General features: G+C 40.6%; 1 protein-coding gene across 1 annotated transcript; it reads left to right on the forward strand.

Moving 5' to 3' along the window:
• The first annotated feature begins 557 nt into the window (after positions 1-557).
• On the forward strand, positions 558-24,432 carry heg1 (heart development protein with EGF-like domains 1). The gene is made up of 13 exons (XM_041262247.1): positions 558-1,077; positions 12,510-13,859; positions 16,030-16,140; positions 17,067-17,189; positions 17,672-17,760; positions 18,723-18,781; positions 20,203-20,357; positions 20,515-20,649; positions 21,227-21,269; positions 21,585-21,622; positions 22,209-22,296; positions 23,217-23,394; positions 23,830-24,432. The coding sequence occupies exons 1-13, from the start codon at positions 777-779 to the stop codon at positions 23,974-23,976; spliced, it is 2,817 nt and encodes a 938-aa protein (XP_041118181.1). The 5' UTR covers positions 558-776; the 3' UTR covers positions 23,977-24,432.
• The last annotated feature ends 318 nt before the right edge of the window (positions 24,433-24,750 follow it).

Here is a 24,750-nt window from a genome sequence, read left to right on the forward strand (position 1 = left end):
TTGTAACACCCACACAAATAACCAGTACGTAATGTTTGGTACTTTTACACGTAGAATGAATAAATAAATAATTATAATTAAATGAAACTGTGTAAAACGTAAACCGTACTCCCTGTGCGTTTCCTGTTGAAATACTAATAAAATTAATAACAATTATCGGTTTATGATTTATAATTGTCACAGGGATATCAAAGTTCCACTTGCATTAACCAAAAAAAAAAAAAAAAAAAAAATCTCGGTCTACCACTTATTACAATACAGATGTTTTTTTGTTTGTTTGTTTTGTTTTAATGACTGCGCCGTAAATTTATTGTGAATTAAAAAAAAAAAAAAAATCACTTACAAAATATTAACTGAGAGAAACTTTTCGTTGTTTTTACTTATTTACTTGTATCTATATTCTCTTTGCAGGAAAAAAAAAAAAAAAAGCAAAACAAACAGCTTATGAAACAACATGATTAAAAATGATGTATACACACACACACAATAGCCCTAGCCTGGCTGTAGAGAAAGGGTGGTTGCTGCCGCTGCTATCGCTAGAGTCTGGAGGAGGAGTTTTTGTGCTCGGATGTAAGTGCTTCTGTGTTTGTCACTTGCTTAGCTTCCTCTAAAAATGAAGTACCGTTATTCCTTACAATGGGGAGCAGTGAATAGCAACCGGGATCTCTAATGAATAACGATAAAGATGGACAGCTTTCCATGAACGACCTGAACAAACTGCAATATTATTTATTTGTGTTTAAGTCTTTCTTGGCAGCCGTGTCCTTCGCAGCATCATGGCATCGAGCACTTTGATATACCGAGCGGGTCTTTTTCTAGTGGTGGTGCTCGGTCTTTTTAAACCTCTCCGTGCAGAAGCATACACTAACAGCACCGATGTAGACAGGACTGCATCTAGTACAGAGCTCTCTGATTTTACTCCAAATGTTATTGAAGGTTTGAACGGTAGCACGGATTTGCCATCAGAACCCGGTATTAGTCCCATAACTGCCTCACCTAGCGCATCCGAGGTAGGCTGGGGCGACTCCATCTCCGGCTTTTCAAAGAATAAGGAGCCGCTAGAAGAAGCCAGTACTGGTAAGGCAACTGTGGGAATCATGTCTTGTGTTTTATTTGGCATAAACAGCATTGCTAAGCCTTTTAAAATAAAAAAAAGTAACTGTAATTTGTGCGATTAAGAAGCGATTCATGTGTAGCAAGTTTAGACCTAGTATAACTTTTTTTTGTCTGTAAATCCAGAGTTGCATGATTTCATTTCCTTTTTCGATCAAAAACGAGTTTCTGTGGAGTCGGCTACAATACATAGGCTGCGCTAGAGGAATGTCTCCAGCTAAAATAAATGTAATTGAAGCCTTGTCTGTTTTGTCCATCTTTTTTTTTTTTCATTGTCGGCTATTGTTGCGGTGGGTTAAAAAGACTGCGCACATCATATTCTACCGCAGGTAAAAACGGAACTATTTTGAGTGAAGGCGGAACAATACACATTAGATTGATTGTGTGCTGCCCCATTCATATATTAAGGTTTAATTTGTATAGCGTGTTTGCAATGATCAGTCAGCAAATTAATCTCTCACAATATCAGTGCGATTTGTGATCCTGAAATGTACTCGTCTGTCGTTAGATTAACGACCGCCGACACTAATGGTTGAGCTTCTGTGACACAAAAGAGCGCGTTGAGCATAGCCTTAAACCCAATTAATACAACTTAATACCACAGACCAGCATCCATCCTGTCGACCCTCTAAACTTCCTACAGGTGTGCGAAAGACTTGAACCTGAAACGCACCGCTTTTATTTGTCTCTGCGCATCTCTTCATGCAGGCGATTTGTGTAGATAGTACTGTGTTGCAGCCATGCAATTTGCTTAGTAGCATGATCTGTGGAGAAAAAAACAATATTTTTTTGTTTTGTTTTCAGTTCAAGTAGCCTTCTTTTATAAATAAAATTGCTGTGTGTGTGTGTTTTTTGTTCCTTCAAACTGTGACCGTAACTCATTTGTTTAATGGTTATACTAAACCACAGTTGTAAAACTAGTTTTATTTAATTTGTCATTACATGGGAGCGGCATAATATAGCAGACTGCATTTATTTCAAATGTATTGAGTGTCATTAGGAGAGGATATACATGTACCTGTTAGACATAAGTGTCTTTGCCATGTTAATGAATCAAGATTGATTTTGTATGTGTGTCAATGCTTTGTACCTGTAAGCAGTACCTGTACACCAGCTGGTGCCAGGGGTGCTGGAAGTAGGGGTGCTGGAACGTGGGGTGAGGGGGTTAATTGAAGTGCTGTGCACCTGCTTCCATCATATAAAGGGGTTACAGTTTTGTTCCATGGCTGGTGCTGACAACTATACTGATCTAGCCTGCATTACATAGTAAAAATAACATTGCCAACTAGAGCTGGAGAGTTGCTCCTGAATTGAGGGCACATACCTTCACACAGAGTATATAACTGAATTAATGGGTTTCACTCCCATAAGAACCACTCAGAATGTTTGAAACACAATCAGGAGATAAGGAAAGTATATACATTTTCCCTGGAATTTACTTAGAATTGCATGTACCCTCTGTGAATATTTTTTATATGGAGTGTTTGTAGGGTTTATCAATAATAGCAATTATGATGAGATTTGCCCAGAACACCAATTATGGTATATCACGGCTATTGTTTGCTTTGCTGTGTATAATCTTTTTAAAGCCTATAGCGGCTCCAGAATTGAAATGTAATCCCAGCCAGGAAGTGCAGAAGCAGGTTTGTGAAGCGTACCTGAACTGTACTGCACACATTGATAGCATGCATTCTGTGCAGGAGTCCAAGCTTGTGCAGCACTTCTTCACAGTCTTGGTTTATAGCGACTAGACAATGTTGTGTATTTATTTATTTATTTATTTTGCCATCTATAGGTTTTAAAAATATTACTCTCTGGGAATCACATACAGGGACTTAATGTGCTATATACAGCTATGGCCAAAAGTTTTGCATCACCCTTATATAGAGTTATCTAATTTTGCTTCATAAAGTCAAATGAAACCTACTGAAAAAATTTACGTCAGCATATTGAATTACACACTGCTTTGTAGTTTTCCATATACTTAAGGAAAAACTGAGAAATTTAAAAAAATGTGGCTTCTGGTAGACTTTTGTGATATCGTTTGCACCAGAACTGTAAGAGTGATCTCCTCAACTGACAGTGAATTGGACTAATTAGCCCACAAGGAATGCTTTTGTACAGCATTACTGTCCGCTGATTTTCAATAGCCAATTATAAGGTTATAGATTCCCATCTATTAATCTTCACGCACTGTAAAAACAAAATATTTCGTTACTCCTAGTATGTTAAATCTGGCAACGTGTTCTATCATTGGGCTTAAACCCGGGAGAAACCATTGCAATAACTGTCTGGTCAGGTTACTGCTGTCATTAAATGCAGTACGCCGTGTGGAAGAGCTGAGAGAGTAAGAAAGATGTGTTTATGTTGCTGCCCACTGTACAGGGTCCCTGGCTCTAATACAAAGCATTACGAGCCCCAATGGAGAGTGCTACTGATGCTGTTTAACTGGGGTGTTATGAAAGAGAGGTGCAGGAGATGCTTTGAAAAAGGATCCAGTACTTTCTGTTCTGTTCAAACCCATTTTTTTCCTGCATGCCATATGAAAATCCTAAGTGGCTATATTAATTCTTTATCTTTTTTTTTTAAATTTCAGATATGTTTTTTAGGCCATGGGTTCCTCTTTTCTGTGACATCACAACGTGCAATAGAAGGGCTTCTGTATAGTCAGAATGCCTCACATGACCGTAAACTGTAGATTGTGCAAACCCATCACAAATTATATATGCATATCCATGTCAGTAAAAATCAGACAGTAGACTCTGGTCCAGCTCTTTAGTGTTACCTGTTCTCGTGTCTTCTGCTCCTTTTCATTATTGCTTTCATATTCCAGTTTTTCTTTGTGTTTTACTGTAACAAAGTGCCCGCCCCTGTGTATATATCTGTTATGTGTTGCGTGTGGTGTGTTTAAATGTTGGTGTATAGACATTGGTACACGGGATATAAACGGGTCTGTAACACGAGTGTTTTAAAATGTATATGTGTATTTAGGCACGAGGATTGCACAGCACTTCACGTGCAAGTAAAATGTAGTAATATGTGAGCACGGGGAATTGCACTTTATTAATTCACGTGCTGGGATTCAAGTGAATAATTAATTGGTAATTGAATCCCAGCACAATAGTATATATAGATGCACGTTGTCACATACTGGGGGTGGGGTGTTCGGTGAGCGGAGAACGGGATTGGAGACGGAGGAAATTAGTAGTAGTAGTCTGTTTTTGTTTGTCTATTTATTTTGGCGTAGAGTGCCGTGTCCTGTGTTTTTCGTGTTTGTTAAACCTTTTATTTTGTAATAAACCGGCGCCAACAGGCGTCTTCATCATTTCATTTCATCCGTCCTGTGTTTTGTATATTTCATTACCTTTCCTGGTTCTGACGCTTGGAGGCGCTGTTATCCCACGCAGGACACCACGTGTCACAGAGACGGCCGAAGTGGGCGGCGTCAGAACCAGGAAAGGTAATGAAATACACAAAACACAGGACGGATGAAATGAAATGATGAAGACGCCTGTTGGCGCCGGTTTATTACAAAATAAAAGGTTTAACAAAACACGAAAAACACAGGACACGGCACTCTACGCCAAAATAAATAGACAAACAAAAACAGACTACTACTACTAATTTCCTCCGTCTCCAATCCCGTTCTCCGCTCACCGAACACCCAACCCCCAGTATGTGACAACGTGCATCTATATATACTATTGTGCTGGGATTCAATTACCAATTAATTATTCACTTGAATCCCAGCACGTGAATTAATAAAGTGCAATTCCCCGTGCTCACATATTACTACATTTTACTTGCACGTGAAGTGCTGTGCAATCCTCGTGCCTAAATACACATATACATTTTAAACACTCGTGTTACAGACCCGTTTATATCCCGTGTACCAATGTCTATACACCAACATTTAAACACACCACACGCAACACATAACAGATAATACACAGGGGCGGGCACTTTGTTACATTTACACATTAATATAACCTGCAGGGCCTTGTTACTTGTAGCAGCTGAACTCCTAGAATAGTATTTTCAGGACAGTACAAACTAAAAAGCCAAGTGTGGCCTAATATGATCTCCCTTGATCAGGCTAACTTAAAATCTAATCTGAAAATCAGATGTTTTTGCGGATTGAAGCAACAGTGAGACGTTGGTGGATGTTCTACAGTACCTTCAAATAGTCTTTGGACTTGCAATAGAAATACGTCTGTTATGAAGGTTATAAGAAGTAATACCGCACTCCACTCTTAGACCAACATTTAAATTCCTCAAATTCACTGTGGTCTGTCGCTAATGAGAAGGTTCTTTTTTTCTACAGTGGACTGAAATGATATCATGGGCCTGGGTGGTTTTCCTTGTTGTTGTTGGTGTGAAATCTGCAGTGGGAGCCCCTTGTGAAAATTCCTTGTTTTGTGAGGTAGCCGGGACACTCCATTCATCATTGTTGAGGGGGGTTTTAATTTCAACCCAGGCCTCTAACCCTTAATACCCTTTACAAGACTCTCAGCCTCTTCATCAGAGCGAGGCTGGCAGGCAGGCAGTCACCAGCGGGCAGCCGAGAAGCTGTGAGAAAGAGGGTCCCATAGCGTTTCATTTCTGACAGGAGTTTGGAATTGCCAGATAAAGGCAGGCTTGCTGTACGTTTTCGTGGAATAAAACAGATAATTGCAGCAGTTTGTTGCAGGACTGTTTTACTTCTCTAAAATGCCTTAAGGTGAAAAATAACATCTATTATTCTTCTCTCTTAATTTGGAGAATTCTGACAAACACTGTGAAGAAATTTAAAAAAATAAAATAAATCATCAGCTTTATGAAACTTTAATTTGTGCCAGTCTTGATGAATGGAAATTAAGTTTTATGGTAATTCTTAGGTCACTTTTTGGGGGTGAGAAAGTATGGACACTGAGTTGTGATATTGCTGTGCATTCTGCAATAATCAGTGTTCCGTAATGATCATCACAATCCGCATGGTCCACCTCTAATGTTCCGTAATGATCATCACAATCCGCATGGTCCACCTCTAATGTTCCGTAATGATCATCACAATCCGCATGGTCCACCTCTAGTGTTCCGTAATGATCATCACAATCCGCATGGTCCACCTCTAGTGTTCCGTAATGATCATCACAATCCGCATGGTCCACCTCTAATGTTCCGTAATGATCATCACAATCCGCACGGTCCACCTCTAGTGTTCCGTAATGATCATCACAATCCGCATGGTCCACCTTCTTAACTGGAGCAAACTGGGCCACATGAAAGCAGGGCACCCTCTCTGAGGACCTCCTTTCCACTTCATTCCATCCCAACAGAAACACTGGATAAACACCACCGGGATACCATTATAATACCAGTGTGCTGCCATGAAGAAACCCCTGCAGAGCCATTAGCAGAGCACAGCCCTGCCAGACAAGCACACTGACCCTGATAATGTAGCTCAATGGTAGTGTTGTGATTCCGATTGTGTACTGGTAAACCAACATGATGATGTCGGCATGTGGTACAGTAGTATTTGTCAGTGGTTCATATTGTTGCAGCTGCCCTTGTCCTATCATTGTCTTTTAATTTAATTAAATTTTTTTTAATTAACTTTTATCCAGGCAGTCAGGCCCATTGACATTAAAATCTGTTTAAAAAAAGATGAGCAAAACTCTATCTTATAAATGTATAGAATTTGTTATATTATAAAATTATAAACAGAGAATTAATACAGTACAAAAGGTAGAATCCTATAAATAGCTCCAACCCACAGTGAAGTTTACTTCAACGAGGCATGTCACAAATTATACTGTGTTCTTCTAGCACCAAGTACAAATTATATGTGACCTGACAAAAACCTAGCCTGACAGGGTCAACCTAAAGCTCATTAAACCCCAAATGCTGTCAGATCTGGTTTTCTTCCAAAAAGAGCTGAAACAAAGGCTAAAAATCCCACTAAAGTAACATTCAGAAAAGGATTAAGAAAAATGACGCCCGCGATAAAGCTGCTTCGAAGAGCTGCAACACAAGAATGGCTGTGCATTTTAACAAAGGGAGGAGTGGGTGAAGCTCAGTCCTGGCGAGTGTGTGTTCGGTTCTGAAGGGTGGGAGATCTTTGTTGTTTTAGCTTGCTGTGTGTGAGTGCAAGGACTAGGCTTGGCTGTTCAGCCCTCTCTTCCATGTTGGTCTGCAACTATTTAACAGATTCCAGTCTGGGTAGGACCCTGTATAGGATTTATATGACTTACCTCCATTATCTTGATAGGTTAACTTTACTGGTCCAAAAGTATAAGACACTGAAAGTATCTAATTGGTTATTGTAGGGTTTCCTTTTTTTTAAAACTGAAATATGCTTGCTGAAATATTTCAGCTGAAATATTTACATATTGGTGTATCTTTACCTTTCTATAAAATGATTCTGCACTGAATATTCCTCATGGATATTTTCAATGTGACCCATTTCACATTTAACACTGGTATTCACCTGTCTCATAGTTTCAAATAAAGCAGGGTGGTGCTGCTGGTATTAAGTGGGATTTGTCGCTAGGAGTTCAACCTGATTAGCAGAACCTTTGCTGCAGTAAATAGCCATCTCAGTACATTATCCAGTCAAGGTCCTTGTCAATCCTGCTGCTGTTAGCTGAGGCATTTTACTGGTTTCATAGACCGAACAGAGAGCATCAGTTTGGTGGGAGTGCAGTGGTTCCGGGGCTAGGAGTCCCAGAATATAATTTACATACAAGAAACAAGTGCTGATTCTATACAGGCTTATGAAAACTGGCTCCATCTTAAGGGATCCTGTTGGGTAACATTTTCTCAAAAACATGTCGGCTCTCGGGGCGATTAGAGAGTAAAACTCGTGCTAACTATTTTGAGCAAATAGAACCGGGGAAAAAAAAAAAACATTTAGACCAATTCTAAGAATTTTACTGAATGAAGATATTATCTTGCTAGCTACTTCTTGTTTGCTAATCTGAAAGTTAGGCATTGAGCGGTTTAAAGGATTTCTCTCCGCTTTCCTCAGGTTTATATACAGGTGGTATCTTGTTTCTAGTCTGAATGCTAAGCATTACAAAAGAAGGTGCAGTCATATAAACAGGCTATCTGGACTCTGGCTCCAAAGTGTTGTGTTTGCATTTGGGTGTTGTGAGCAAGTACTTGTCTTTATTCTCAAGTGCCGCTGGATCATCGCAATTAAAGCAGGGCATGGGTCACAGCACTTAAAGCAGGACATGGGACACAGCACTTAAAGCAGGACATGGGACACAGCACTTACAATAAGTCAAATATCTTCCCAACCTTACAAAGCCAGTAAGAACAGAGAACTGTATAAAGAGAGACAGGGGAACGGCTGTTTTCCACCATGTGATATTTGTGTATGCCCACGAATCTATTACCAAATACCTTCAAATAAGCATTTTGTTTTGCAACACAATAAAACTTTGAGACTTCTCGTCAAAATGTCTGTCGGTGAAGTGACTTTTAGTGAGTGTTTCTTATGGTTCTAGGTGCTATTTCATTGCCTCCTTGCCTTTGCACATCCAACACCTCTGCTGTTAAAGGATGTGGTTTCCCTTGATCATGCATGCCTCTTTTCAGATGTTCAGTGCTACAGTATATAATTACAGCAGCTTCTAAGCCTGGCTGATACAAGTTTTAATTGAATGCGGTACAGAGAGCTGAATTCCCTTTCCTATCGTTTCTCACAGTTGTTTACAGTTATTCCGAGAGCACTAATCCCATGGATCCTCCGGTGTGTCCTTTCTTGAGTCATTGATGCTGTAATTCAGTAAACCACTGAGTTAGACATTACTGTGCAGATGAAGCAACGCAAAGGGAACATAAAACAAGCAGAAATCCATTCTGTCAGGCTCTAACCTATATAAACCACATAAGGCTCTGAGGTGAGTTTAGATCATGAGACTTGTGTTTTGGTGTTTTACCAGACCGATTATGTAGTAGTCTACTATATGTTGGACAGGTGCCATTTGGTGCTTGTCTGAAGCTCTCTCCTGAAGCGCCCTACTTGAAACCTGGCTAGGCAATCTGGCTTTAGTATTGGATCCATAGGAAAAAGAGAGTAACTCTGAGCTGAGATTTGAAGAATCTTGAAGAATACACGGGGTCCTCTGTAGCAAAAACCTTACATTCGGTTCCTAGCTGTAGCTCAGTGGAAAAGGAAATGCTTTTGTGAACGAGTCCTCTTGGATCCTGTCCAATGAGATGGGCTGCTCTTGGTGGTGGTGCTGGTTTTGTGGTGTGAGTCTCAGTCCGCTATTAATTAAGCCCACTAACCTCAGAAAAAAAGAGCTGTTGGATAGAAATTACTTTTTGTCACCCTGCTAAGATTTAGAATCTAATACACACGGTCCAAGCCTTGTGTTCAAGTCATACCACAGTTGGCATATAGCCCTATTTTACCAGCAGAAACAGTAGCATACATTTAACTGGAGAGCTAGCAGCAACCACTGCACTAAAAATAAAAGCAATTATTGCATCAATTGAAATGCCAATGAGAAGCTATGGATAGCTGTTATAAAACAAAAAGTAAAAAAAGAAAACCCTAACTATATCACGCAGGGGTTGAACAAACAAAAATAAAATAATTGAAAGCACACACTTGTGTATGTGGGCTGCCATTTACAAGAATTATGGTGTTTTTTATGGTAATTAAATCTGTGACGTGTATTCTGTAATAAAGCTGCGTCTCGCTGCTTTGATAGTGGCCTGATAATAGGAATGTGGTTTTCAGGTGTTTCTGTACCCATGACAACACAATTTACCGATTATCACTTTTCAACTCAGTGCTGCCCTGGCAGCCCAAGGTGGTCCTTCGCCTCTTGACAGTGTTATTATGGTTGGTGTTCCTAATGTCTGTAATCAGAGGAAGTGCATTGTGTAGCAGAGCAAACCACACATGTATGAATGGCACAGTAGTTGAGTGGTGCCCGTCTTCTGGCTGCAGAGTGAATTAATAAACCATTTGAATCTGTGCTTCACTCTGCTTGGAACATTGAGATTGTATGAGTGTTGTGTTTGTTGCATTGCTCTGATTGGAACACTGAGATTGTGTGAGTGTTGTGTTTGTTGCATTGCTCTGATTGGAACATTGAGATTGTGTGAGTGTTCTGTGTGTTGCAGTGCTGTGATTGGAACACAGATATTGTATGAGTGTTGTGTTTGTTGCAGTGCTCTGATTGGAACACTGAGATTGTGTGAGTGTTGTGTTTGTTGCATTGCTCTGATTGGAACATTGAGATTGTGTGAGTGTTGTGTTTGTTGCATTGCTCTGATTGGAACATTGAGATTGTATGAGTGTTGTGTTTGTTGCAGTGCTCTGATTGGAACACTGAGATTGTGTGAGTGTTGTGTTTGTTGCATTGCTCTGATTGGAACACTGAGATTGTGTGAGTGTTGTGTTTGTTGCACTGCTCTGATTGGAACACTGAGATTTTATGAGTGTTCTGCGTGTTGCAGTCCGCTGCTCTGCTTGTGAACTCTTCCCTGCCCCGCACACTCGTGTTTTACAGCCAGGATGTTTTGTTTCAAGCTCCTGTCTCTATTGTTTCACAGACCCCAGCAGCCTAGCTGTGGTGGAGCCCTGCCAGCCAGCTTCCCCTCTGTGCAGTCTGCTAGGCTCCAGTACACTGGCTGCAGATCTGAGCAACACTTAATTGAATAACCTTACAGTGTATCAGATTGCCCCCGTTTACATAGTGCAGTGCAGGTCAGGTTTAACACTAGAGAAAAGAACATTAGCAGTTTGTTTGATTATTTGTCTTCTTTGTATAAACCATTCAAGCCACTGCCAGCCCCCAGGACAATTTTCAGTTGTCTTTTACAGTACATATGTGCTGCTTATATCTTGCAATGTCAGAGCATGTCACTAAACAGTGTTTAAGTGGGATGTGCAATTGAACTGGTGAACCAAAGTGTTAAATTACAGTTAGCATTAGATCTTTCCAGACTGCAACTGTGTGTTCCAGGTTTCAACACATGAGTCCAGTACAGAGGTCCAGGAAAGATCACTCAGACCAGCAGCCTGGTAAACTGGTCTCGGGTATAAACCATTTACAGAATAATATTGTGATCATTTGCTCAGTTGAGACACTAACTATTAAAATTGTTATCTTTAGGGTTATTTTTCTGTCTGGTTAGTTAATGTTGACAAGATGAATACATGTATGTAGTACAATAGAGGTTTATTAGCTGTCATTCTGCCATGGTAAATATGCATCCTTATTTTGCTTTTCCTGTGCTGTATATTACTGTATTAATAAATAGCAGTGATAACAGTCTGTTCTCAATGAATCTGATTTTGTTTTGAATGACATCAGTACCTACATGTAATCTTGGTTTGCACTGTCAGGGTTAATTAGTTCTTGTAGGTCCTCTTGTAGGGTCTGCTTGAGGAAGGAAATTTGAAATCCCACGGCACCCAGTAACCTCCATTTTTAGGGCCCAAGCTTTTGTTAATTTAGCTAGGCTTGGCTGCCAATTGTTCTCCACCCATAATCATTACATCCGCAGCAGCTTCTCAAAACATTCCACAGCACAGAACGTACTTTGTATTAACTGATAAGGGACCAGGCAGAGCCAAGTGCCCTCTAGTGGAGAGCCGCAGGTTCTGCACGCTGACTGAAGGAGACAGAAACTCTTTTTAATGAGTAGATCTTAAAAGACGGTTAGCTGGCAAAGTAAGGGCAATTTTGAATACATTTGCTCGCTTGTATTATTATTAAGTCTGTGTTTTATTCAGTTACATTGTAATAAATACTCTAAATAAACCTATGACACTTAAATACACCTTTTCCAGAACAGTTATCTACTAAAGTTTTATTTAGAATAAATGTACACAAAACTTTAAGGAACTTTTATATCTAACTGTATAATACTATTAAGAAACTACTTACTTGCAGGTAGGAGTTTTTAATTGATACAATTTGTGTAGTTTTTCTTTTTTGCCCTAGCTTTATCTTATAAATCTTTTAAGGTTACAGTAAACAAAAGGAGCCACAGAGCCAAGGCACACTAGAAAATCCAAATCAAACCCGAGGCAAGAACAGACCCTCTTGAATTGAGTGGGTTATTTTGGCCACACATTTTCCATCGTGGGCAAGCTTTGCTGAAATCAGTAACGACGTTCATGGGGTCAGCTTGCCCACAGTGGAAGAAGCGAGCAGCTGCAGCACCTCTTGTGCTCTGGACATCTTCACATTTACTCAGGTTGAGGGTGGACCTTCCTAGAGGAAAGCCTGTGGGGGTGGGGAAGAACTTCAAGGAATTCAGAATATAGATTGCTCTGTATAAGAACAGCAAGACAAAATGAATAGCAATAACCAAACTACCATAACACCCAATACCATTGTACAATATGAATCATTTTAAACATCTGTCTTCTCTCTCCCCAGCCACCGGAGAAAGTGAGCAGTCCAGCACCTTCGCTGATCTAGAAAGCTGGGAGTCCCCCTCTCAGACTGACAGCACTTACATTTCTACAAGCTTCACAAGAGCCGGGGAGAGGACTTTGTTATCCGTAAGCATGAATAGCACATCTCCCTATACCGGGGTCACTAACTCCTCACAGCCTGCCCAGACTGATACCACTGAAGTCGAGCCCAGTGAAAGAGGGGAAGGCAGCTCCAGTAAACAGTCCGAGTTAGTGGTAACTTCCACAGGACCCGCATCTAGAAATAGTTCTGAAGGGCTAATTGATTCCACCACCGAGCTCTCACAGAACGAAACATCAAGTGATAGCTTTCCAAATGAGACGCAGTCGTCCACTGACATCACGTCAGTCAGCACGCCCAGTACCACTTTACCTTTCACTTCTTCAAGCAGTGAAAACACCACCAGCAGCAACAACACCTCTGAACAGATGGATGCCGCCAGTACATCGCTGTCTTCCTCCACTGAAACCACATCTTCCACCTCGGGTTCATCCACCTCCGAGTCGCTGCCGCCATCATCTTCCGGTGACAGCTTTACAAACGGCACGCAGTTTTCGAGCAACTCCTCAGTGGCCCCTGTCACAGACACAGCTGTCGTCACTGAACCTTCACCAGGGTCTTTGTTTACCGGGATTGAGGATTACACAGAGAAGCCCCTGCCACACACTGTGGAGAATAGCACCAGCCCGGCTGTGACCGCCGTCCCGGATGTGCAGACAGACACCGAGAGGCCGCTTAACGACTCTTCCACCGAACTCAGCTCCTCCGGTCGCACACCCACTAACAGCTCTTCCGAGGAGCCTTTCCCTACCAAAACCGACAGCACGGCTGAAACGACAGACATCCTCGCTACAACCCTGGGAGGAATCACACACAGGACAACAATCTCCGATGACACCACGCAGCTGACTAGCACTGCTTCAACCAAGACAACCCATCCCTATCTGCCCAGCACAACGGAGGAGTCTGAAACCGACGGAACTGCTCCTTGGACAACGCAAACAACGTTTGAGCCTCAGACGACCAGCGGCGCTACAGAACATCTTTCAAGGACTGATGGTGCAAGAATTGATAGCTCCACAAGCCCTAGTGTTTTCTATACCGATGGGACAACTATAGTGTTTGAAACAAGCACTGCCACCCCAGGAAAAACCTCCGAAAACAACAAGCCCACCACCGTAACTTATAGGACAATGGCGCCTAGCGTCACTACTGAAACACTGTCCACAACCGCACAACGCACTGAAAAAGCAACAACAATGGCCCCAGTTACCAGTTCCAAAGTGTTAGTGACTTCCACAGTTACACCAGGTAAATGTTATGGGATTACGTTTTTGACTTATTAACTGAACAGACCGACCCATCACCAGTACTGGCACCTTCAGTGAACACGTGACTCGCATAGACCGCTGTGAAATGTGCCATAGAACATTATGCTTTTTGCAATGCTGATGCCCAAAAAAAGAGTGTCTGTACCATACATGAGATATCAGGTACTGTAGCCTAACAGGGATACTGTACCTGCTGAAACCTAGGCTGTAGCAGCTCTGGTCTCTTTTTAACCAGCCTTCGAAATCTTTAACCTGTGCTGCTGACCAAATTCTACCCTCTTATGTGGCTGTTACAAGAGACACCCAGAATAATAGCATCTTTAACTTAACAGCTATTGGTATTTAATGACAGTGTCTTAGATGTTAGTATAAAGTTCCTGATTTTCACCTTTTTTTTAAGGTAGAGAAAAAACAGATATCATTATTACAAAACTATTAAGAAATAATAATATTGCTCTCTGGAGCCGTCCGTAGGGTTCTAAATGCCTGTGTCCTTTTCTATGGTACCAATACTGTATGATCATTTACAAGGACACGAGACCCTGAAGGCATTTGTTTGCCGAAAAGAGTGATTAAGGATAATTTACAAAATATCAAACACTGAGAAGTATGCATTTATTTACCCAAGGCAGTCTGTATGTTTTCTACGTTTGAACATCCTTTACTATTCCTCGAGTCAGTTGATCAATTTAATGTATTGTAAAAAAAATTAAAAAATAAATACTCTGAGCTGATGGGCTGTGCTTCGTGAGGTGTTGGTGCATCCCACAAGCTTTTACTCATGTATCCCTGATCTCTGTTTTGTAAGTTCTTCTGGAGCAGCCACTGTGTGAGAGGTCTGCCTCAGGATGTCGATGAAAACCGACACAGAGCTAAAGTGCTCACTCCCAATAACAAAGGACTTCCTTCCCTGTCCCACAGGGCTCACACCCTTCCACTGTACTTTTGTCCAGAGTTCACAATTAAATTGACAGCAGACTGTACAGCCGCAGCTTAATTGCCACAATGAAAAAAACCCACTTCCCTTATAAAGACTGTTTCCCTTATAAACCCACTTATAAAAACAGTTATCAAAATGTACTGGATAGTTACCTCAGTCAGAAGGCAATAGCTAGGGGCTGTCAAGTGGCGCATCCGGTAAAGGCACTCTGTGTGGAGTGCAGGATGTGTCCTATAGCCTGGAGGTTGCCGGTTCTGGTCCAGGCTATTCCACTGCCAGCTGTGGACGGGAGTTCCCAGGGGGCAACACACAATTGTCCGAGCTTGGGAAGGCAAGGGTGTCTTTGACTCGCCACGCACCAGTGACCCCTTTAGGCTGGCCCGGCCCAGAGCTATGTGGTCCACCGACACTGTAGCTCTGAGGCAGCTTTCAGGGGACATTTGTCTTCATCTCTATCAAGTCAGCAATGGGGGTTGCAGCAGGAGCCAGGCTTACAAATTGGGCATTTGAAATTGGAGAGAAAATGGAGTAAAATGCAATTGCTGATTTCAAAATTTATAATAAAAAAAAAGGCAAAAGCTAAACCAGACACAGAGGGCAGGTCAGTCTTGCATGAGAGGCACAACATGGCTTTACCATCACAGTCCTGATATTGCTGTGTATTGTGATCGACCATTGATGCTTAAACATCATGCAAGTTGTGAACATGTGAGCAAACTCTGGAATTGTCTTTCTTGTTCCTGTTTGTGCTCCCCTGAGACAAAAGCATTTAAAACGTTCTAACATAGCAAGCCTTACAAGTTATCCATTGGAATGAATATTATCTAAAAATGTAACAAAAAAATACAAAAAAAAAGGAAATTCTGATGCACAACTATAAACTGTTAAAAGCCATTTCTAGGTCTTGCAGTAATAGAGTGGACAAACGTTGCTTTCATATACTGTGTGTGTATCTGTTGAAATTGGCAAGGCCAGGAACTTGGTGTTGTGCCAAGCTGGCTTCTCTCTTCATTCTTGTTTTATATTAGGACAAATCAACAGCCCTGCTAAGCAAAGAGAGCTTTTATTTTCCAGCTACAGTAGTGACTAACTGAAGTAGATCTCATCTATGTAGCATTGACAACTGGGAAATCTTCTAGATATTCTGATCATTCTACCAAGGAAGACGGAGGACAGACGTTGAATCATTTTGTTTTTCTCTTTTTAACAGTGAGTATATGCAAACAGCACCCTTGCACTAACAGTGGAAAGTGTGTCATTGTGAATGGAGGCCGTCGCTGTAGCTGTCCACCAGCCTGGCAAGGGGATGACTGCAGTGAAGGTACTGTGTGAATCACTAACCTTGTGTGAGCAGCTTCATGCCTTGTTTATTTCAGTGTAAAACATGCATGTTGTATATTAACCCATAGTGTTTGATAACAGCCAGAAACTGTTCACCTGCTTACTGTTTAAAAGGGATGTGGTGCAGTCATTTCTTCACTTGGCTCTCAATAGCTGTCTCTGAGCTCGCTGGGGGCCTTGTGTCTGTGATTCCTGATTCCTGAGAAGCCTCGTGGTACTGTACTGTGACTCTGTTGGTCCCTCCTGTTGTATGATCTAGTGTGAAATGTTTTTAAGTCGGTGTCGACTTGTGTCTTAAAGGATCTGAACATCATAATATCCCAAACTAATTTACAGAACAGTACCAGTGTTACTACTGTAAGATTTCCACGACCAGTGAACCGAAATCATCGAAATACCACACAGGTTTAGACTGTTCAATTTTCAACATCAGTTTATGTAGCCAAATGCTGAGGGAAGAGGACACACACTCCTGAGCTCTATCTGTCAATGTTGGGTGAAAGTTAGCTGTGAGGATGGAAACTGAAAGGAATCTGGTGTAGGTCAGTGTCAGGTTTCGCCAGTGGCAAATGCAGAACGATTTATTTTATTGTGTCTAATTAGTGTTGGAAGTTACTTTTAAAAAGTAATCCATTACATTTACCATTTACTTGAACAAAATTGTAACTAGTTACAGTAAATCATTACTTTGAAAACAATGTAACTAGTTACAGTAAATCATTACTTTGAAAATGTAACTAGGTTAGCAGTAGTCCTTTCACTATAAGTAACCATGTTATTTTTTTTCTCATAAAATTGTTATGCGTTACCTGAAAAATGCAATCCGATAACAGCAATGCATTACCTGTAATCTGCTACTCCCCAACACTGCTAATAATGAACTTGCTACTGTTTTGTCTTGATCAGATGTGGACGAGTGTTTGTCTAGACTGTGCCCAGCGGACTCCACCTGTGTCAACACCCACGGGTCTTTCACCTGCGAGTGCCCGCTGGGCTACACCCTGGAGGAAGGAAGGAGATGCGCACTTGGTGAGACACGAACACACAAAGCAGCACCACAAGGATGTTACGCTTTGCCACAATGTCTTTCAATCTGCATTGATTGCTTTTGTTAAAAGTCGTTCACAGAGCCTATTTTAATGATCTGAACAGCTATTCATCTTTATCGCCCTCCCTAAAATGCATAAACCTGATATTGTGCATATTGTATCTCGTTCCACTGTATTTGTATTGTGCTTAGTGATGTAAATAAGGTAGTCAGTAAATCACCTCAGGGGGAAACACCAGAGAATGTAATATAGAGTTAAGAGATGCCTGTCACCCTCACAGGGTGATTCAGAAATCTGGGTACAAATGAGATGAACTCATTTATTAATTGATAAAGACAAGAGTTACAGATACTTGCCCAGTGACTTTTGAATTGCTCTTTATTATATACAATATGGTGACAGTGTTGTACTGTATTATTATTATTATTATTATTATTAATGTAATTTATTTGGTTTTCCCAGCCAGGACATTCCTAGGCGCTTTCCTTCCAAACAACACAAATATCCAGATTACAGAAACTCAGGAAATCCAAAGAGAATTACTACACATGGTAAGGTCACAATAAACTAGGCATACTAATGGTATGGTAATGGTAGTGGTAGACCCTGCAGATGTGTTGCTGGTAATAGAATATAACCCTTATTTATCAAAGTTGATTTTCTTGTAGCAGGAGAACAGCATCATAATGAAAGCTTGGGAAAGCACAGGCGAATATGGTCACAGATGGTAAAACACAGTTTATGATGTAAATGCTTAATATACTGTAGGCACATGGAGACTACATAAAATAAAAAAAATGCACATTTACCAATGAAAAGCAATGAAACGGGAACCCTTATAAAAATTGCACTTTTCCTATGCCTTTGCCATAGTTATACTATGCATTTACCATTGTTTACCCTGGTTTGCCCTGTTTTTTAATATGCTTTACCATACCTCTCTGTGCTTTACAATGCTTCCCTGTGCTTTACCATACCTCAGTGCTTTACAATGCTTCCCTGTGCTTTACCATACCTATCTGTGCTTTACAATGCTTCCCTGTGCTTTGCCATACCTCTCTGTGCTTTACAATGCTTTTCTATGCTGTACCATACCTCTCTGTGCTTTACAATGCTTCCCTGTGTTTTACCATACCTCGCTGTGCTGTACAATGCTTCCCTGTGCTTTACCATACCACTCTGTGCTTTACAATGCTTACCTATGCTTTACCATACCTCTCTGTGCTTTACAATGCTTACCTGTGCTTTAATATATCTCTCTGTGCTTTACAATGCTTACCTGTGCTTTACCATATCTCTCTGTGCTTTACCATATCTCTCTGTGCTTTACTATACCTCTCTGTGCTTTACAATGCTTCCCTGTGCTTTTATAAGGGCCAGAGAAACAAAAGTTGTGAAACATGATCGTAACTTGTAGAAGACTGTATTGGGAATCAGGTTCAATGGTCTAAAAGTGTGGGCTCTAATGAAGCATGATAGCTAACGAATTTCACCTTTTATAAATGTCTTTCAGCTCAACACATCTCTCTCCCACTTTAGAGGCTATTATAGATCTACACTTACTGTTGCCAGGTAAATAAATAGTTTTTAAACTTCATCTTTTATCTTTTATAATTATTTACTTAAACACAAATAACACTATGTAACACAATTTTTGTTCCTGGGTAGTAAGTGTTATTTCCTAATTGCTTATGCCTCAAAAGTATAGAAAATGGCTATTATTCCCCACAAACTTTACTTTTGTGACCAGGACAGTGATATTTTGAAATTTACCTATTTCCAATGAGAAAACGGTCTTTTCGTTCACATAAAGTCAGAAAAAAACAACATATGAATCCAAATTAACATGTATTTATACTAAAGTAATACAAAAATGACTACAAAAGATTTAGAAGTGAGTAGTTTTTCAGGATTTACGATTATACTGTAAATCACTTTCACGAATCAGCCCCCAAATGTAGTCTCCCATCATGTTCTCGTTATACTGTCCTTGGTAGCGGCATTCAAAGTCCAGTATATCCTGGTGGAAGCGCTCGCCTTGCTCCTCCAAGTAAGCTCCCATGTTCTCCTTGAATTTATCAAGATGAGCATCAAGGATGTGGACTTTGAGGGACATCCTACAGCCCATTGTGCCGTAGTTCTTCACCAGAGTCTCAACCAGCTCCACATAGTTTTCGGCCTTGTGATTGCCCAGGAAGCCCTGAACCACTGCGACAAAGCTGTTCCAAGCCGCTTTCTCCTTACTAGTGAGCTTCTTGGGGAATTCATTGCATTCCAGGATCTTCTTTATCTGTGGTCCGACGAAGACACCGGCTTTGACCTTTGCCTCAGACAGCTTAGGGAAGAAGTCTTGAAGGTACTTGAAGGCTCCTTATCTAGAGCTCTGACAAATTGTTTCATAAGGCCCAATTTGATGTGCAGTGGTGGCATCAGCACCTTCCGGGGGTCCACCAGTGGCTCCCACTTGACGTTGTTCCTCCCCACAGAGAACTCGGTCCACTGTGGCCAGTCACGCCTGTGGTAGTGCGCCTTGGTGTCCCTGCTGTCCCAAAGGCAAAGATAGCAGGTAAACTTGGTAAAACCACCTTGGAGACCCATCAGGAATGCCACCATTTTGAAGTCTCCTATGACCTCCCAGAAAAATGCAAATATGTATCCACTTAGGCAGCTGGAACTAAACTGAACTGGTGGGCTTAAGGCCCCTGTATTTATACTACTATTTATATTACTGGAAAGTTCTAGAAAGTTCTAGAAGTTACTCCAAGTTTACTCAGCACTGAATCTATCTGGAATGTTCTGGAAAATAGGTAAATTTCAAAATATCACTGTCCTGGTCACAAAAGCAAAGTTTGTGGGGAATAATAGCCATTTTCTATACTTTTGAGGCATAAGCAATTAGGAAATAACACTTACTACCCAGGAACCAAAAAAAAAAAAAAAATTGTTACACGGTGTAATTGCAATCAATTCATCATTTATTTATTTTTTAACAGGGAGGCTGATTGGCTGAACGTTTCTGCTGTGAATTTGTTTTCCATTGCCTCTAATGTGACCTCACAGGAAGTGCTTGCCAGTGTGCAGCAGTACATGAGAAACTGGAGCCCTACAAATGAGCACAGCGACCTTCTACACAGCCTGGACTACACAGGTAAAGGCAAAATGACTTCGACCATTTAAACAAATACAGATTTCAAGAGAATGGATTAGACACCAAAATAAAACTGCTGCATCGTACATCTGTGTATGCTGATGTCATCCTCCATGCAGTGAAGTTTGATGTGTATCATCTGTTTGTTCCCCCCCAGCTGTGAGCCTGTGCAGCCTCAAGGTTCCTCGGTGTGACTTGGACACGTCTCAGTGTTCTGATGCCTATGGGATTGCGTTCTGTCAGTGCAAGCCAGGCTACTTCAAATACAATGACAATGACCACTCCTGCAGAGGTGAGGCTTTCATTGCAGGTCTCTGCACCCCCAAAGCCACACGGAGGCTGCATCCTGTAGCTGAACCCTAACTGGAGCCCGCTTATATAACTGCTCTGCTGACACCGTTGTTCTCTCTTAGTTATTTTGCGTTCTTACTATCTGGTACATGAAATATTAAGGGCAGTGAATAAGGACAGGGTCCTTGCATAGTAAAGTATAATACACTGTATTTTTTGTTGTATTTTTGTTGTATTGCACAGTGTGTGCTGTATTTTTTGTTGTATCGCACAGTGTGTGCTGTACTTTTGTTGGTTTGGATAATCCATTTTTAGATCATTTAATGACAGCTGCAGCTCTGTGCCTGGAGCAGCGGTCTATCTCGGGGGGTGCAGTGGCTGCAAAGCAGCCTGAGCTGTCAAAGATGCCAATGAAAGTTTCTAATAACTCTGTGCGATTGATCAGTGTGGGGTACAGCTGTCAGTGCTGTCAAATTTTCCATTAGAAGGCTTTTTCTCCAGAGTTTATGGTAAAGGATCTTGCACAGCATTTATTTATTTTTTGGTAAAACTATTATTTTCTTTTTTTTTTTCCATAGCATGTGATGATGGTCATAAACTAGAAAATGGTACCTGTGTAAGGTAAGGAGAATAAAAAAAAAAGTCTTTAATCCAGAATAATAGTCTTATAACCCAAGCTTGCCTACACCATGCCATGTTGCATTCTTATCAAGTTTCGTGGATGAACTTTTCATTAGTAACTTGAAGTAGACTTGATTTTTGTGCCATATTTGTTTCTACTTCCTTTCTACATTCCTTTTCCAGAAAGACAGAAAAAAAGAGTTCTTTGTAAAGCAGTATAACTTTTTTTAAATAGGTCTGAAAATGAAGTATTTATTTAAAAACTCCACTCTTTTTAGAATGTTGTTTATACAGATGTATTTGGTTGTTTTACAGCTGTCCGTTTGGTTTCGGTGGATTTAACTGTGGAAACCGTGAGTAATCCATTTTGAAAAATGATCTCTTTTTGCCTTTCACTTTCATAGAGGTTCCAAACCCAGTTGTCCTGTGATAATGTCCATGTACAGTTTGGAAAAACAAACATCACAAAGGGTCCATTGATAGAAGCCTTTTACCAAACTTTTATGAAGAGTAACTGTCGAAGTCGGATGGGAATCCGAAAATAACTGACTTTTTATATAAACAATTTGGATCTTAAAACATTAAAAAGCAGAGGACACACTGAATGTACTTGGAGATAACCGCTTCCCTCAATAGTAACTTTAATTTAACTTATCAATTAAAAAAAAAAACATTTACACAACACGCTTGCACACTGTTACACTGAAATAATTTAAACACAACATGACAATTTACAGGTTTGAATTCTGCTCTGAATAATATACACAATGTCACATGTAAAATGCCTTCCATCACACTATATATATATATATATATGTAATTAGTCAGTGAGTCAATTAAGAATACTGCACTACCTTTTTGATGCGAGTTGAGTGAATGTGTAAGCAACCTGTGTGAGGTGCCTTTATTTACCAGACATGTCTCTCTTCCTATTTTTAGCTTACAAATTGATCACTGTGGTATTGGCAGCGGCTGGTGGAAGTCTGCTGTTAATTCTGGGAATAACTCTCATAGTTATATGCTGCAGGTAAGTACAGACCTTTGCGATGGACCTTTGACTTTTGTTTGTTTTATATTAGGTAATACAACAGTAAATTGCACCTGTAGAACTCTGTGTTTCCACAATTTTTCCAAACCCTCCATCGTAAGACACATCACCTTAATAAAAATCTCTTGTCAAAACTCCTGCCTAAGATTTTACTCATTTTCTATTTAGTACTTCTGTCTATTTAGCTTCAATAAGAATCTGTGAGGCTGTTGTATTATAAAATGCACAGCTGTGTGATCAGTTTAGTTAGACCAAAGACTTGCTGCACTATTTGAGAGAAAGGTTCAGATTTATAGTGCCATGAATTTCAACACACATGGGATGATAAACAAGAAGAATGTGGATTTCATTTCTCACGTCATTACTACTGTTAATGAGCAAGTGTCACGAGCGAGACTCTCTGACAGGTAGCTGAAATGATAAGGAAATATCTTGCGGGAACAATGTCCAATTGTACTTACAACACCTTTTATTACAATAACCTCCATTAGGAAACAGACTGGAATGCTAATGGTTTTACACGTGCTGTCAAGACCAATACAGAAACACGTTTTAAAATCATGTATATTTAAAGTATTTATCACCAGGTTGTATATATACAGACCCCTGACCTCTTGGGTTTGAGCAGAGTATACGGGACCACCTCTCTACTTTAACCTAACTTAAAAACATATTTACAGCAGTAATTACCAGTGTGCAGGTGGAAGGCCAGTTGTGGCTATATTAAAGCAAGGGCAGAGACAGGTTTTCAAGAAACTGCTCAGAATGAATGTGCCCTCCTATTTCTGCCTCTTTCTAGATAGTTATCATATCACAGTTTTATTTTTGTAACCCTTTCAGAGTATAGGATTTCTGTGCCACCTTAACTTGAACCAGGTTTTTTATTTACCGCTTCACAGGAAGGACAAAAATGATATCAGTAAACTAATCTTCAAGAGTGGAGAGTTTCAAATGTCCCCGTACGCCGAGCATCCCAAGAGCAACAGGATTTCAGTGCAGTGGGGCAGAGAGACCATAGAAATGCAGGAGAACGGCAGCACCAAAAACCTCTTGCAGATGACAGATATATATTACTCTGTATGTATTCCTCTGTTTAGTACCACCTTCCTCCACTCTGGGACATGCTTCAGCATAGCTTTAAGAAATTACATCTTATTTAACATGATATGCTAGTGCTGGCTCAGTATAGTCTAATTCACAAATGCAGTTAGTTCACAATGTTGCCTATGCTGTCAGTACTGGATTGACTATATAGCCCTTTATTTCATGCTGCTTAATTTCAAAATCAGTACAAAAATAAATGAGTTGATTGTATTCTGACAGTAATTTGTTGGAAAATAATGCTTCACTAGTTTGATGCGCCATATGGAACACTGAAAACAAACAACAACAACAACAATGTACATGTTCTGGAATCTTGGTCATTCCATGAGATGAATTAAGGAGATATCTCTGTAAATCAGTGGGTAACGAATTCTAAAGTTTATTTCTGTTCCCCCTTCTTCAATGTAGCCTGGCCCCAGGACCCATGAACTGGACAGAAACGGCCTCTTGCCTTACACTGGTTTACCTGGCTCTCGACATTCTGCCATCATCTACCCGGGGCAATACAACCCTTCTTTCACCGGCGATGAAGCACGGAGGAGAGACTACTTTTAACAATGACAGCAATCAGAGATGTATTTCTGCCAGGGTCTCTTTAGAAAAGAGAAACAAAATAAGCCCAGTTTGTGGATTCCCCTTTGAGAACTGGGTTTATCTGGGTCAGAATGAAGCCTGACTGGAGTGGTGGTTTCAGTGTTTAAATCTGCACTGTGGGACAACGCTGCTGAATGCTGCCATGAAGGACTGCATGTGAAAGACGAACACTGCACCACCTTTTTGATGCGAGTTGAGTGAAGAATGTGGAAAGAATTGCTGGATTGCAAAGGTTAAAGAGTAAGTAGCAAGGTTCTGAAAAATATAGCTTTACCCACCCCACGCTACAACATGCTACAACTGTTTAAATAAGGCACCTGGAATTTTTCTTTGCATTGTCAACATCCTGACAGCTTTATGCACTTATAACTTTCAACTCTGTTTCAAAGCTCTTTTTTAAATGGCCGCTCTAGTGCACTGGGGTTTGAGATTTGTCCTCTAAATCACTGCAGGAAGAGCGATTACCAAAAGAAAAACATAATAAGTGCTCTGGCTTTCCTGTTCCGCACCACATCATGGACTGTTATTGCTGTATTACCTGACAATCTGGGAAATAACCCTTACACTATCAGTGCACTAGAGCGGACGTTTTGAAAAGAACTTTGAAACAGAGTTTAAAGTTCTAAGTGTAAAAAGTAGTCAGGATGTTAACAACGAAAAGAAAAGTGACGCTGTATTTTTCAGAACCCCGCTAAGAAGCTCCTGATTGGCCCTGAGGTAGCCCTCTGACACGGG

The sequence above is a fragment of the Polyodon spathula genome, chromosome 10 (genome assembly GCF_017654505.1).
Source record: "Polyodon spathula isolate WHYD16114869_AA chromosome 10, ASM1765450v1, whole genome shotgun sequence".
Lineage (NCBI taxonomy): Eukaryota > Metazoa > Chordata > Actinopteri > Acipenseriformes > Polyodontidae > Polyodon > Polyodon spathula.